This window comes from Mesocricetus auratus, unplaced genomic scaffold (assembly GCF_017639785.1).
Source record: "Mesocricetus auratus isolate SY011 unplaced genomic scaffold, BCM_Maur_2.0 Super-Scaffold_100691, whole genome shotgun sequence".
Lineage (NCBI taxonomy): Eukaryota > Metazoa > Chordata > Mammalia > Rodentia > Cricetidae > Mesocricetus > Mesocricetus auratus.
In genome coordinates this window covers 16,436,784-16,452,923 of record NW_024429267.1, presented here as the reverse complement: position 1 = coordinate 16,452,923, position 16,140 = coordinate 16,436,784, and the positions used below count along the sequence as shown (strand labels likewise).

Sequence of the window (16,140 nt, the reverse complement as noted above, 5' to 3'; positions counted from 1 at the left end):
TGGTATGGTGCTATGAAAGGATTCTGAGAAAGACATATTGGTATTCACAAAAATGTGATTTATTTAATGTTCTTGCACATTTAAGTGCATGTGTGTGTATGTGCATGTGTGTAGATGTATGGATATGTATGTGTACTTGTGTGTAAGTGTATGATGAAATGCTGTGAATCTTAAAGTATAAGAGTTCTTTAGTAAGTCCTAGATTGAAGTGTTATTTCTGTCTTCTCTTGGCAATCTCAGTTTATTTAATTGTTTGGTGGTATTGCAACTTTCCCAATTATTCCACTGAGATGACATTTTTGCTCCTTGCCTTATTGTGAAAACTAATTAGGACAAAATATATGTCATCTAGTAGGCTGATCATTATATACATTCTTAAACTTTTAAAATCTTGGCTTGCTCTTGGTAAGATTAATCCAAGAGACATTTCAGTCCTCATCCCTGAGAGTGAGGCATTTTGATGCCTCCTTTGTTGGTTCTTTAGTTTGTTAATCATCACAGGTGTTGACCATTCAGATCTTCTCTCTCTGAAAAGACAACCTTATTTTCAACCTCTGTGGTCCCCTTTCCCATCTCCAAATCTTTGTAAATTTACATGTGACAGTGACTAGGATATAAGCCTCCTGGGTGTGTGCAGACTGGGACACATAGGCAATGTGGAAGAACACCATAGCCTACTCACAACAGAGTTAAGTATGACTACATGGGTATCTATTATGCAAGGAACAGATGCTACTTACTAGTCTGAAGATAGCTCTGGTGGACAACAGGAACTCCCAAACCATAAGTAAGAGAAGCATAGGAATTATTCTGAACACCCCCCAACTGTTATCTACCCAAAATCCTAGGATTTTAGAGGACCAAAAAGAAACTGCATTGAATTCATATCATTTCAGTCAGAATGGTTATTACTACCAGGGATCCAGGGTTCCTTTTGTGAATTCTTAGTCTCATTGGTAGAAGAATTTCAAAACTGACTTAGAAGAGAGCTTATGGATAATTTTCATAGAATGTGAGAGAAAAACAGAAGGACAGTTAATAAATACCTTGGAATCTACCAGGAGAAGGGAGATGGATAAGAAGAAAGACAAAGCCATGTGTTTTTGAGTCAGAGTCCAAGAAAGCATGTAGTTAGTTCATGATGTCTCTAAGCAGCTGCTTGGTAGAGAGGCAGCAGCACAACGCAAGGCCACGTGGCTTCAGACGTAAGTGTGAAAACCCCAAGTGACTTGAACTAGAACTCAAAGCAACAAACAGATGTTATTCACAGCAAATGTTATTAACCAATGCAAAATTTGTTTGTTATTAATTTTGTCTACTGTTGACGGCTTTCAACCCATTGACTGGTTTCTGCAAATGATTACAACAAATACGCATGCATGCATACATATGTTATTCTGTGTCAGAGACATGGGCAGAGTGTAAAACCTAAGGGTAAATTCATACATTAAGCAGGTTTTACATGCTGATTGCATGGGAAATACAAGCCATAGTAAGGTTAGTTATATTTATCTCTTGGAGGCAGCTTAAACTTAAACAGGCTGAGATATTGTTAACTTGGATATAAGCTCCAGTGAAAGTTCAGTCTCTTTGGGATCAAGATTTATTTTCAGAAAAAATGTATCATCAAAAACACTATATGTTTGTTTAAACCACATGTTATGTGGTTGCCTTTCAGAATGTTAAATCAGTAGTTTATCCTGTGGCCTAGAAATACTATTTATGCATTACAAATATATATGAAAGATCTATGAATGAACAAACCAGTAGTTTTTGTTAAGGGAATGTGTTGCTATGGCAACTTGCAGTTTGTTCTCTACACAGAAAGTTTTATTTTATTACTGACTGCCTCAATAAGAACAAGGAGAAGTTCTGACTAAATTTGTGCTGTAACAAAATGGGAAATATTGCACAACCCACCCCCCACAATTTGTAGATAAGTGAATGCTGCTTATTTGTGACAACTTTGATTTTTTTCAGATCTCTAAAATATATACATTAAACATTACTAGCCCCCTTCTTTGTAATAACTATATTCATTACATTTCACAATACAAGAACGTGGAATGTAAGATGTGTTATAGGTCTATTTTAATTGTTTATCTGATCTTGCTTTAACTTTGGTCAGTGGGTATCTATGAAGAAAATTAGCCAGGCGCTGGTGGCGCACACCTTTAATCCCAGCACTCGGGAGGCAGAGGCAAGTGGATCTCTGTGGCTAGCCTGGTCTACAGAGCAAGTTCCAGGACAGCCTCCAAAGCAATACAGAGAAACCCTGTGTAGTAAAACCAAAAAAAAAAAAAAAGAAGAAGAAAATTATCCATTTCCTTGATATTTTCTAATTTCATGGAGTACAGGTGTGTACAGACTATCCTAACGAATCTTGGAATTTCTTGTGTCTGTTGTGTTATGTCCACTTTTTGTTCCTGTTGGATATTCTTTCTCCATCTTTTAGTTAGTTTGGATAATGGTTTGTCCATCTTGTTAATAATCTCAAAGAACTATCTCTTTGTTTCAATGATTCTTTGTATTGTTCTAATTGTTTCTATTTTATTGATTTCAGCCCTCAGTTTGATCTGCTTCTTATCATTTAGTACTCTTGGGTATGCTGACTTCTTTTTGTTCTAGATCTTTTAGGCATGTTGTTAGGTTGCTAGTATGAGATCTCTCTAATTTTTTATGTGGGCACTTAGTTATATGAACTTTCCTCCCAGCACCACTTCCACTGTGTCCATGAGTGTGAGTCTGCTGTGTATTCATTTTCATTTTACTCTAGAAAGTCTTCAATTTCTATTATTTGTGTTGACCCATTTTTCCATGGAGAGTTGTTCAGGTTCCATGAATTTGAAAGTTTTCTGTTTTTGATGATATCAAGCTTTCACCTGTGGTAGTCTGATGGGGGTTATTTCTAATTTCTTGTATTTATAAAGACTTGCTTTGTGCAAGTATGTAGTCAATTTTTGAGAAATTTCCATGGGATTCTCAGAGTAAGGTACATTCTTTTGTGCTTTGGAAAAATGTTCTATAAATATCTGTTAGGTCCATCTGTTTTATAATGTCTGTTAGCACCAATATTATTCTACCTACTTTTTGTCTGGATAACCTCTCTCTTGGTAATAGTTGAGTACTAGTTTCCCACTATCAGTGTGTGGGGCTCAATATGTTATTTTTGATATAGTAATGTTTCTTTTACAAAAGTGAATGTGCTTATGTTGGGACATAGATATTAAGAATTGAAATGTCATGTTAGTGAAATTTTCCTTTAATGAGTATTTAGTGTCTTTCCCCATTTCTTTTGATTAATTTTGGTTTGAAGTTTATTTTGTCGGATATTAAAATGGCCACACCAGTTTGTTTATTATGTTTACTTGCTTGAAATATCTTTATTCAACATTTTACCCTATATAAAATCTATCCTTGATATTGAGGTATGTTTCTTGGATTCAGCTGAAAAATGGATTCTGTATTTTCTTCCATTCTGTAAGTCTTTGTCTTTTTATTAGGTAATTCACACCATTAATATTGAGCAATATCAATGACCAATGATTGTTGATTCCTATTATTTTGTTGTTGTCAGTGGTGTGCTTGCAGTGTGTGTGCATGTGCATGCATGTGTGTGTGTGTGTGTGTGTGTCTCCCTTCTTTTGGTTATGTTGGTATGAGATTACTTATTATTCATTTCCTGTGTTTGCATGGCTGTATTGAATCTCCTTGGGTTGAAGTTTTACTTCCTGTGTTTTCTGGAGGTTTGGATTTGTAGATAAATATTGTTAAATTTGTAGATATCTTGGAATACCTTACTTTTTCCATCTATGGTGATTCCAGGTTTTGCTGAGTATATCAATCTGAGTTGGCAACTGTGGTATCTTAGAGTCTGTCTAGGCCCTTCTGACTTTTAGAGTCTACACTGAGAAGTGTAATAATAACAGATTTGCTTTTATATGTTACTTGATCTTCTTCCTTTGGTCTGGAGAGATGTCTCAGTCGTTAAAGGCTACACTCACAACCAAAAGTAATTTCTATTCTTAATATTGAAGGAATAATGCTTTTCTTAAACTATCTTGTCCTAACACATTACACTGGCTAATTGCCATCAGTAGTGATGGATGACTTGGGACTTTGCTTCTTTTTCAATATATTCCTCATAATTGTGTGCATTCAACATATAGTGTCTCCATATGTCAGATTGTAGACAGGCAGCTTTCTCAGACAAAGAACACTTAATTAACTGGGTGTAACCTTCTACCCATTCCCCCTGTGTTTATTGTTGCAAGCCAGTTTACATTTGGTGGGGGGCGCGTTTCAAGACAGGGTTTCTCTGATTTGTTTTTGAGGCTGTCCTGGAACTATTTCTGTAGACAAGGCTGTCCTCGAACTCACAGAGATCTGCCTGCCTCTACCTCCTGAGTGCTGGGATTAAAGGCGTGTGCCACCAAAGCCTGGCTCAGTTTACATTTGATAGCATACTTGTATACCCTTTCCTTCTTGATACAGTAGGATAAGAAAGATACCTGCAATAGTTTATAAAAACATTAATTTTCAGAAATCATCTGTTTCTTAAATCCATGATACAATTTTGAGTCACTTGACTGGATCTATCAATGAGAGTCCTGATGTTAGAGTTAGTGAATACTGGCTTGATTTCTATTTTTACTGAAGTGGCAAATGAAGCAGGGTGCAGAAAGTAGCTTCATTTCACCCTTCTCTCTGACAATACAGTTTCATTCATCTTTGATGAAATATTAAACAGCTCTTTCTGCAAGCTCCCTGACATACTCTACACAGCTATACACAGTAGGTTTGTACACCTTTAAAAGTGAGCCTCCTAAGCATTTCTAACAGAATACTCATGAAGAATCAAAAATGTGCATGACTTTGCCTCATTCTCCCTGAAGTTAGCTTTCAAATCTTTATGCTAAAGGAACAGAGATTCTACTGCTGTCTCAAGTCTAAAAGCAAAATACTGTAACAAGAATAATTAAGTTATTGCTATTTACTTAAAACTCATCTGAGGGTTTCTTCAAACTTGGATTCTAACTTTCATTTCCTAACATGAATGATTGAGGTTTCACAGGAACACCAACATTTCTTGCTGAAATAGGCTGTGCTGCATGGAAGATATTTTATGCGTCCACCATTTATGAACTTTGTCTCCCTGTGTCCAGCTCTGTATTCACTCGTAGAGAATGAGTCTGCTCAGAAAACATAAATTTGAGTTCTTTTTGTCAGCCATCTGGGGCTATGCCAGGGTCCCAGAAGTAGTAAATCTTGGGAAGCAACTGACACTTTTGTCTGATGATTCTGTTACAAAGTAGATTCAACCATCAGATAAAATAAGATGGAGTGGGGGCTCTTGCTATCCTAGAATTTCGATAAGATAAAATAAACTGGAATAGGGGTTTATAAAATCCTAGCATACCATCAGTTAAAATAACTGGAGTGGGGATTCATGTAATCCCAGCACTGGAGCGCTGAGGCAGAGTGAGTGCCTAAGGTTAGCCTAAAAGACATAGTGAGTTTATGCAATAGGTTGAGATTCAATCCAAAAGAATAATAAGGGGTGGGTGATTTAGCTAAATGGTAGTGAACTTGCCTATCAAGCACAAGGCCCTGGGTTTAGCCCTCAGTTCTGAAAAAAAAGGGAGGGAAGAGGAAGGAAGGAAGGGATGAAGGAAGAAAGAGAGAAAGAAAGAAAGAAAGGAAGGAAGAAAGAAAGGAAGGAAGAAAAAGGGAGGGTATACTAAAAGTAATCAGCCCAGTTGAAACAAAAAGACTATAAGCTGTCTGGGACCCATGGGTCAGCCTTCACACACACACACACACACACACACACACACACACACACACACACACCATGTAACTCCAGCTACAGGTGATTCAGTGTCTTTTTTTTTATTTCAATAATACCACACTCACATACCACCTAACCCTCTCGCTGTAACACATAAGTAAAAATAAAAAATAAATCTTAGGTCTGAAGACATAAGTCCTCAGGTTAAGGTACACTCTGCTTAGTCTGATAACCTGAGTTCCGTTTCTGAAGCTCACATGTTGGAAAGAGAGAACCAACATTTTCAGGTTGCCTCTGATCTCCACATGCATGTTATGGCACTCAGTTACACAAACACACATGGGTGTGCGCGTGCGCACACACACACACACACAGAGGGGCAAGAAAATAAATAATCATTTTTAAAAACAATAATATAACTATTCATTACTCCAGATTTTTATATTAATTTGATTCCTAGGCAAATGTGGTTTTGATGTATGAGTTAGGAACATTATCAATACAGCAAAATTTCTCTCTGAGTAGAATTGCTCTTGCAGTATTTATCTTTCCAGGGTTGTTAAGTATATTTGCTGTCTATATCTTGAATGGCTATATATTAAAGATTAATAAGGACAGCCACCACCGTATCCCAATAGAAGATGTCTTAATTCTGTAATTGTGGTAGTGAATGATGGTAAAATAACCTATCACCAGGAAGACAGCTGTGTAACTTAAGGTGCTTCACAGGTAACATATATAATATGTGCCGATCAGTTTAGCCTTGAAATCCCAGACCTTTTTTTTCCTTTTCAACTCATAAATGAACCAACAAATTATGTCACTTTACCTCATTTGTGTTCCTCTTCCAGTTGCCTGTGTACCTCACAAGTGAAACAAATACCGATACCCACAAATTTGGTAGATAGCTTTTAGTGTTACTGTTAAAAGAATCAACAATATTAGCTCTTATCAGAATTTTGTTATTTTCTGTTTGTTCTACAAGATTTATATTTTCTACTAGGTGCCTTCCTCTGGCATCTCTCCCACAGTAGCGTCAGAGCTGTTATTTTGAAGGACTATCTAGGTCACACCATATCCCATGTGGGAAGACTTCTTATCACCCACACTGTGAGTATCAATGTTGATAAACATGAATGCTCTGACAGCCTGTGTCATGACTGGCTTTTTAACATCGTGTCCTGATGGAGCCACGTGCTGAACTAGTACGGACTGCATTGGAGTTCAAGTGCTGTTCTTAGAACAGGCTCAGATTAGGATCAAGTGCTGTGCTTAAGCAAGCTCAGATGGGGTTCAAATGATGCTTTCACAACAGGGCAAGTTGGGGTTCAAGAAAAGCTCCTAGAATTGGCAGAGTTGGGGTTAGCCCTCTTGTGTTTTCATACTTGCTTACTGTGCTTCAGCTTCTATAGACTGATTTCAACCTGAAGACTTTATGCTCACCTCAGTGAAGGAGGTTGCCATTGCTCTCAGCAGGCATTTCATTTTTCATCTGCAACTTGCAGAAGTTTACATAACTCACCATTATAAAAGGACACAGAACTGTAATTATTTATACTCATGTCTTTGTTTCCCAATGTCACAGTTACTTGAATGTCAGCTAATTTGGACAAAGTAAATACACTATTAGATGAAAGTAGAACTTAATGCATGGAGTGCACAGATGACACTCTTCTATTACTTTAATAAAATATTTTTATTAATAACTTAAGAATATCATGTAATTTATTTAGATGATATTCACCACTAACTCCTCCCAGATGTAGCCCCCACCCCAATCAACTGTATGTCTTTTTATATTTAAAAAGCCAACATCTCCAATTGCTGCTGTCTATACATCGCTGGGTATGGGGTCATCCACTGGAGACATTACATTGAATGAGGTATCCCGGGTCCATGGCACATGTTCTTACTCATATGTACATCTTGGCATTGCATCTTTAGATTTGTGGGTTTAACTTTGAGAACTTCCAGGGAAGACAGAGAACACTGGAGAGGAGGAAGTAGAAAGGTCTTGATGTCTTAGGGGAAGGAGATAGTAGAACACAGGTAATATGAGGGGGGAAAGCAGTGTAATGGAGAGAGGCCCGTAAGTGGGGAGAGGTATGGGTGCACAGGAAAGGGTGGTTGGGGAATGGATAGGTAACTCTCTGCTCTTTTAAGAAATAATGTAGAAACATGTCTTACTATAATAAAGTTGTATTGCAGTTCTCTGGTTTACCATATCTACTCCTGCAACATTATGTCTGTGCCTCAAATTCCACCAAAATAAGAGATAAAATTTAAATCTTATTCAAATTACTTATTCCAGCCCAATCATTAAACAGTATTTTGATAAGTTTATTTGTGTTGTTTAAAAGTACTACTCTAAAACCAGCCTGGTATCTCTAGAGTATGTCTGTTTTTGGAGAAACATGAGTAAGGACATTCTAGTCTCAGAAATACACAATGCTATTGAATTCTTTCATGGATTTTAGGTATCATACTCTGAAGAAACTTCACAGAAATGTCTTTCTAGCTCTTGGGAAATATTGTCTAATAACCACCAGTCTAGGTAATTAAGTAATTTAAACAATTTAAAACCATAGAAGTCATACAGTGTGTGAGACCTCAGTGAGATGAGTAAACATCAAAAATGAAAACATGGTGGGAAAATTTAAAAATAAAAAGGTTAAAGAGCATATTTCCAAATGAAATATGAGTTAACTAAGAAAGTGTATTATAAACTTAGGAGTATTTTTAGCTGCCATAAATTGTGTTAGCTTTTATCAAATGCTCACTATAACCTATTGATATGGTCATGTGAAATTTTCTTTACCTGTTTTATAGTGGGTTTTGTTCCTTGACTTTCAAATGATGAAACATCCTTGATTTCTTGGCACACATATGACTTGACTATGGTATTTAATTCTTACATGGTCAAATATAGTTGGCTAATATTTCATAAAGGAGTTTTGGAGTTTTTTTTAATTTGGAGTACTTTTGACTTATGCATTTCCTTGTACTTCTGTTTTCTGAAAAAAAATTGAATAATTGCCATAGCATAGTCATTAAATATTTTATGTATTCACCAATAAAAAAAAGAAATGTCTTTCTAAACTGTTTACACTGTACAAGAGTCGTGTTTCTAGATGTACTTGAAAGTGAGCATGTATGGCTTGTTGGGAAGAAAGGTTTAGGTGGACTGGCTCAGACAGGGCATTAATAGCGAAATGGGTTTAAAGGTGTGTATAGCTACCATTAGATTTCCCAGTACACACTACATTTCATTTCAAAATAGCTAAAGCAGAAGGTTTAGGGTTTCTTGATCTCACCACAAAGAAGTGAAATATAGTTGAGGTGGTAGTCTTGCTTATTACTTTGATGTAATCATTATGCAGCATAAACATATAATAAAAACACATTGTACCCTACACATATAGGTAATTATGTGTCAATTTTAAAAAGTGAATATATAATAGGAAGCATGAGGGAGACGTCAGTGACGAGGGCACTGAGAGATAGCTATTCAGAGTTTCAGACCTGCATTTACTGAGAGAAAGGAAGAAAATGCTAATGAGCTCCAAATAATTGAAACTGTTTATTTTAATAATGTATGTAAAATTCTAAAGGGCAATGCAAATCCAAAATTAAGTAGATTATGGTAAGAAAAATCTATGCTAGAAGCACTCCAGCTTGTCAACCTAAGTGTTTATTTTAGATAGCAAACTTATGGGAAAATTTCAACGACAGTCCTGATCTGTTTGAACAAGGGTTTATAAATTATTCTTAAAGTGAAGGGATTGATTTTATTGGAAATGGAGGATAAATAGTTATGCTTACAGATAATATGTACACTCTGAAAGCCCTCAAATCTTCAAAGACATTCACTGACTTACAAGAGGACATGTGTGAAAATGTATGCATACTTCTTGAATTTTCCACCTTTTCTTAAGATAGTTAGGACAATGTACATGACCACAATTCAGTAGCACACATGTATTATGGGAAATGGAAGAAAGGATTTTCAAATAATGAATAATGTAGGATGCACTAGTTACCCTTGATTAAACATTTTTCTATTTAAAAATTTTTAAGATAATCTTTTTTTTATTTTACATATCAATCTTATTTCCCCCCTTCCCTCTTCCTGCTCCCAGTATTTTCCCCCTGCCTGATCCTACATCCACTCCTCAGAGAGGGTAAGACTTCCCATGGGGAGTCAACTTTCTCTGAGATAGGACCAAGGCCCTCCCCCTGTATCTAGGCTGAGTAAGGTATCCCTTCATAGGGAATGGGCCCAAAAAGTCAGTTCATGTACTAGGGATAAATCTTGGTCCCACTGCCAGCAGCCCCTTAAAAGAATCACCCCACATTCAGAGGGCCTAATTTGACTCTATGCCAGTTCCCCAGCTATCAGTCAGGAGTCAGCGAGCTCCCACTAGATTGTGTCAGCTGTTCATGTGAGTTGACTAAACACTTTTCATCTCATGGATTTACCCTAATACCAGGTGGGAAATCATTTATTTCAAAGTGGTGATTCTTAGTCTGTCAGGATGTCAGGGCACACAGATATTTGGGAAAAAAAATATATATATATATACTTTTTAAAATAACAATAGCTGATGACCATCTTAGATGCCTTCTAGAGAAGATCAGAAAGTGAAAGGACAGGTCATTGTGTAAATGCTGAATTCGATTTGGTCTTGGTCTTGCTCATTACTTGACCCAGAGACTATAGCATAGATTAACTAAGCAATATCTATGGTGGTATTTTTCTCTCTGTGATATTTTATTTCCATTTGAATTGTGCATAGAGGTGAATATTTTGTTAAAATATACTTTCACAGGTCTCTTCCCCACTCAAAATATTCACCTCGGTTGCCAACCATTATTTTCCCTCTCTCACATATAGGCAGTTAGGGTTAGTCTGCTTTTCTGTCCATTTTATGAATGTTTATCATAATCTTAATGCCAGCACCCTCTCTGAGTTGGAAACCATGATAATTTGTTAGTTTATGTGCTACTTATTTATTCATTATTTAGTGTCAACAGAAATTGTAGCACAAGCCCCAGCCATATTAGATAAAGTGGGTACCACTGAGCCGTGTCCCTAGATCTTTCCTTCCTTTCTAGACAGAGTTTCACTCCGTTGCCCAGTGTTGACTTGAACTTGTTGCCCTCCTGCTTTGCCTTTCAAAAAAGCCATGAGTTCAGCTATTTAAGGCCCAGCTATCCGTGTCATTGTAAGTAAGCATACTAAAGTTATAATTAAAATGCTTCTTGAGAAGATATTTAGTTTAGTTTCTGAGTTTTTAGAATTATTGCTGTATTTCATATCACTGAAAATGTCCATCCTTTTTATCATTACAACAGAGTATATAGAAGCATAGTGAATGATGTTGACAAATGAACAACTATAAAGACAAAAATATGTCGAAGTCAGCAAGCAAAGGCAATTTCTTTTAATTTAATTTTATTTAGGATTACTAGAATAATGAAAAGTTTGAAATGATTACACATTTCTTATATTTGTGGGGAAATGTTTTATATTTGTAATTGTCATGCTGTTGAATTTTAATCCCATTTGTCAGCATGTATTTTCATTTTCCTTAAAAATATCATGACATATATGAGAGTCCTGAAGGGTATGCTAAGTGGGATTATGAAAATCACAGTGTCTGTTTCCTGTTATATTTTATTGTATGTCTCATCTGTTTTCTCTGCTAACTTCTTTGGCCTTTTATTCTTCATTCCTAAAAGCACCAGAGCACAAGGAATTCCAAAAAAGTACCAAGTAGACAAAATAATATTGTTCACTTTGGGTTTGTAAGCTATTTGAAAGTTGCAAAATTGTACTATATATTATGCAGAACTTTCAGTGAAGTAACTCCTTCAGAACTATTTTGATAAAAAGTATTTTGATAAAAAGCCTCTCATACACCTTCTTCAAATCAACTTCTTACAATATCTGTTAGGATCTCAGACTGCAGGACTACATTATGTTTATATAACTCAGAGATGAATGATTCTTCTGATTTAATCTTATATTTTGTACCAAAATTTCAGGCAGAACACATGAAAGGTAGTTTGCTAGCATGCTGAAGGCATTCTGAAATTGTTAGGATGGCTATGACCAATGAACAAAAAATGAGTAATAAGATGTTTTTATATGTAGTGTTGTGAAGTTTGCTCAGTAAGTATAATATTTGCCACACAAGCATGAACACCCGCATTTAAATTCTCCAAACCCTCAAAATGCTGGACATCTTAGAAGAGTCTATAATCTTAGTGTTCATAAATGAATTCCCTGCATGCTCCCAGGTAGTTATCTTGTAGTCAGAAATTCTGGGCAGAGAGAGAGGAAGTAAGAAGAGAAATCTAAAAATCTAGATGCAAGAGAGAGTTCCAGCCAGTGTGGAGGAAGCAGAATAGTATAGTTTTTACCATCCAAAAGCCCTGGAAATCTCCCCCAGCCCATCCTTCTCTCTCTCTTCCCCTCTCTATTCAACTTCCTTAGTCTTCCAAAAACTCTATGGCTAATTCCGGTCAGTCACTGCCTCCATCCTTGATTCAAGGTGGGCTTATTGGCACAGCAAGGTGGCAGTGCAAACATATCTCTTGCAACATTTACATGCTACTGGTAGTCTAAGACTCAGTTTCTACCTGTGTACATATATTCAGAAATAGGAAGTGCATATACATATGAATATTTTCTATAAACTCCCCAACTTATGGCAATTCTTTGTATTTACATTATACTTTATGTGAGTAGTCTTGGAGATCTTTTAGATTGTTTCATTTATGGTAGAGATTCAGTGAGCTATATGAAAATATGGGAGCTATCTTTAAAACTCCTGCACCCAATTTACCTAGGATCTGTTGCTAAAATTCCTTCTGATAGTGTTATGTAAGCATTGTCTACCCTTTCTTCTAGTGTTCCAATGACAAACTGAGGCACAATTCCATAAAGGTTCATTCTAGGGAACTGATGAATTTACTGGACCTTCCTAAAGAGCATAAATGATGGGTTACTTACAAGAAAATAGTCACAACCTTCTGTATTTGGAAAAGCCTTACCCTGCAGGAAGGAGGGTATCTCTGAGACACAGAGATGGAATGCCTGCTCTTGCGTGCATACATACACACAGGCACATGAGCCCGTGCATGCACACACACACGCGTGTAAACACACACAGACACACACACACACACTCACACAGTGTCTTAGTCCACATGCAAATGTAATAAACTTTTACAAGGGGCCTCAGTTGACCGTCTCATGATGGCCTTGCTTGTCTTAGAAGCCAGTCACTTAGGACAGAGTCTCTCTGTCTTTTGGTAATGAAGTTTTGTTTCATGCAAATTGGATAAAGGTCATTCTTTTTTCATATAAATAACGTTATAGTGAAGAAGAAAGCTATACTATCAAATTTCTGAAAGTCACTGATGACTTTTCTTTTATAAAGCTCATTGGAACATGGAAAATATAAAAGAATGTTAGTCAAATTAATATTTTCAAGGTACAAATGAAACTTTTTAATTAATTAATCTTGTTATTATTTGTAGATGGGGCACACTGAGAGGAGCAGGAGGAAAGAAAGAAAAGTTTTGGGTATGTAAAACTTTCCAATAGAATTCCTACTGTGAAGTGAAGACCAGGCCCTTTTTTCCAAGCTTTGTATTATGTAATCATATCTGTAATGTTTTTCCCACATTGGTATTTTCTTCAGCACAAAGATAATTGTACCAGTTTGTGTTATAATAAAGTTTTATTCAAGTCCAGTGCTTTTAAGTTGTAAAAGAAGAATTTGTTTTTATTTCTTTCAAATTGAGAATCAACAGGATAATTATTTGTTCTTTTACCATCTAGATTTTACCAGCTTGAGGCCTTTCCTATGTTAATATCATGCATATACACTATGTAACCTAATATACACGTACAAATCTCATAGAAGTTGAAAGTTCTTTGTGTTTTTTTGTCAAATATAACATATACATGTGTCTTCACTGGAAAAGAGTTAGTAAAAGTAACACGGAACTTTACCAGGTATGTTGACACATGCCTAATCCTCAGCATTTATCTGAGGATTCATGGTATTCTTGGATACAGAGTGAATTAAAAATTCAGCTCAGGTTACAAGAGACCCTGTCTAAAAGAAACCTACTTCCAAAATAACATACCCTAATAAGATACAGGTAAGGTTGGAACATATTGATGAAAATATTTGGTTAATTATAATGAATGCAGCTAATTATCATGAGTCTTATTTTTTAGTTTTTAACATTACATTGTTATTTATTTATTATGTGAGCATATGATTATATGTATGGGCATGAATCATCCACATCAAGCAAGTGGACATTAAAGGACATTTTGGTAGAAGAAAAGTATCTTATTCAACTATGTTGGCAGCTAAGGTCAAACTCACTCATATTATCAGGGTTACCAGAAAGTGGTTTTACCCACAGAAACAGCATACATGCAGACACATCAGATACATACATGCATACACACATACCCCCAGAAGGGAGGAAGAGAGAGAGTGTGTGTGTGTCTTTTACTTTTCTCCTTTTTTGATGAAGCACTATATCCAAAGCAACATATAAAAAGTATTTAATTATGGTTTCAGTGTTAGATTCTAAGACTATTATGGTGGGGAACATGCTAGCAGGTGTTGAGTTAAAGTAGTGGCTGGGAGAGTTCATATCTTGAGACTACAAAGCAGGGAGAGAGACTGGGAATATTTCAAGTCCTTTGAAACATCAAAGCCTATTCCCAATTTCACACCTTACTAAATATGTCCATACTTCCTAATCCTTCCCAAACAATTCCACCAATTTGTGAGCCTACTGGGGCCATTTTCATACAAATACCATTTCTAGGCCCTCATAGCTTATGGCAAAATGCATTATGATTTAATCCAACTTCAAAATCCCCTATAGTATCTCACAGTTTGAAAGTCCAAAGTCTCCTCTGAGATTCAAAGAACCTTCTTAACTGTAAGTCTCTGTAAAATAAAAAAGCAAATTACATACTTCTAACATACAATGACAAAGAATACACCATTTTACAATGCAGGAATAAGGACATAATGAGGAAATACTGAACCAAAACAGGACCAAAAACCAGCAAGGGAAACTCCAAATTCTCAAGCTCCATGTCTGATATCAAAGGTCTTAGATGGCTCTCTCCTACAGTTCTACAATACACTTCTCTCTCTTAGGATCGTTCTACTCCTGGTCTGAAACTTTCCTTGGCAAATGTCTCAAGAATCTGGCATCTACAAGTTGGGGTTTCCAATCAATCCAATTTATACTTTCAATAACTTTTTAGGGCCTCCATGTAAGGACTCCCCTGCCACACACCTGACCTCAGTAGTTCTCTTTAACTGCTAAGGAAGATTCCACAACTTTTTATTCATGTTTCTTTCATGATTCTAAAGCCAGACCCACAGTGACAGCAATGACAAATTTGACTTCTGTAACACAAGTTCTAATTGGTCTTAATAATAAAAACCTGGAGTCAGATATAGGGGTAAATAATGAAAGATAAGAGAGACAAAGGAGCAAGCCACAGACACCTTTTACCTTGCCAACGTCTCAGCAGAAAAGGGCAGAGCTCCTGTCTCCATCCTGCCTCATCACTTCTTGTCTGTCTGTACAGACTTCCAGATCTCTAAGATCAACTAGTGACTCGCTCCACCCTCTTCTGATCTCCATGTAAGCTTCATTTGTTAGGCTACAAACAAGATATCACCACAGACTGCCTGCTTGGGATGTAGCTTGAAACTCTTGAATCACATTATTAGGTGCAGAGAGTTCTTGAGACCTTTCCTTTTTAAAAGTTAGAAGCTTAGCTGGTGTATTGTCTTGAGGGCAGCCCCTCCTTTTATTTCATTTTGGAATAGTCCTTTCTTTCAGTATAAATCTTGGCTCCAACACTAAACTTTCTGATGCACTTTTACTTTTTTTTTAACGTTAACCAGTAAATATATTCCCCCTATCTCTTCCGTGTGTGTGTGTGTGTACTGCCCTGTTTTCTCTTTTTCATTGTAGACTTGTATAAAAGTGATTATTAATAACTATACAACAGAGTTACTATTCGGTTCTCTTGAGATCTCCTTCACCGAGGAAATTGGGCCAATATTTCAATTTAACCTCAGGAAAATTTTTAGGACAAGGGCTATATTCTTTGTCAAAATAGTAAAGAATGGTCTCTAGGCCAGTTGCTTCCTCTCTGAATCCTTTTAACTGGGATTCCACACTGCGTTGTTCTCTGCACTGCAGTACTCTGATCTTCTATTGGGGTGCCCGTTAAGCTTCACTTACAGTATTCAACCATTTCTTTTTCTAGTGCAAAGTCCCAA

The 16,140-nt window shown here is 36.4% G+C and overlaps 1 protein-coding gene across 2 annotated transcripts in view; it reads left to right on the top strand.

Annotated features, from left to right (window-relative positions):
* The window catches only part of Tinag (tubulointerstitial nephritis antigen), a 79,794-nt gene that overhangs the window by 53,085 nt on the left and 10,569 nt on the right, over positions 1-16,140 (top strand). For both annotated transcript variants that reach the window (XM_040740216.1, XM_005073716.4), the window contains exon 10: positions 13,340-13,385. In XM_040740216.1, the coding sequence (XP_040596150.1) occupies positions 13,340-13,385 (46 nt within the window). The remainder of the gene's footprint in view (positions 1-13,339; positions 13,386-16,140) is intronic.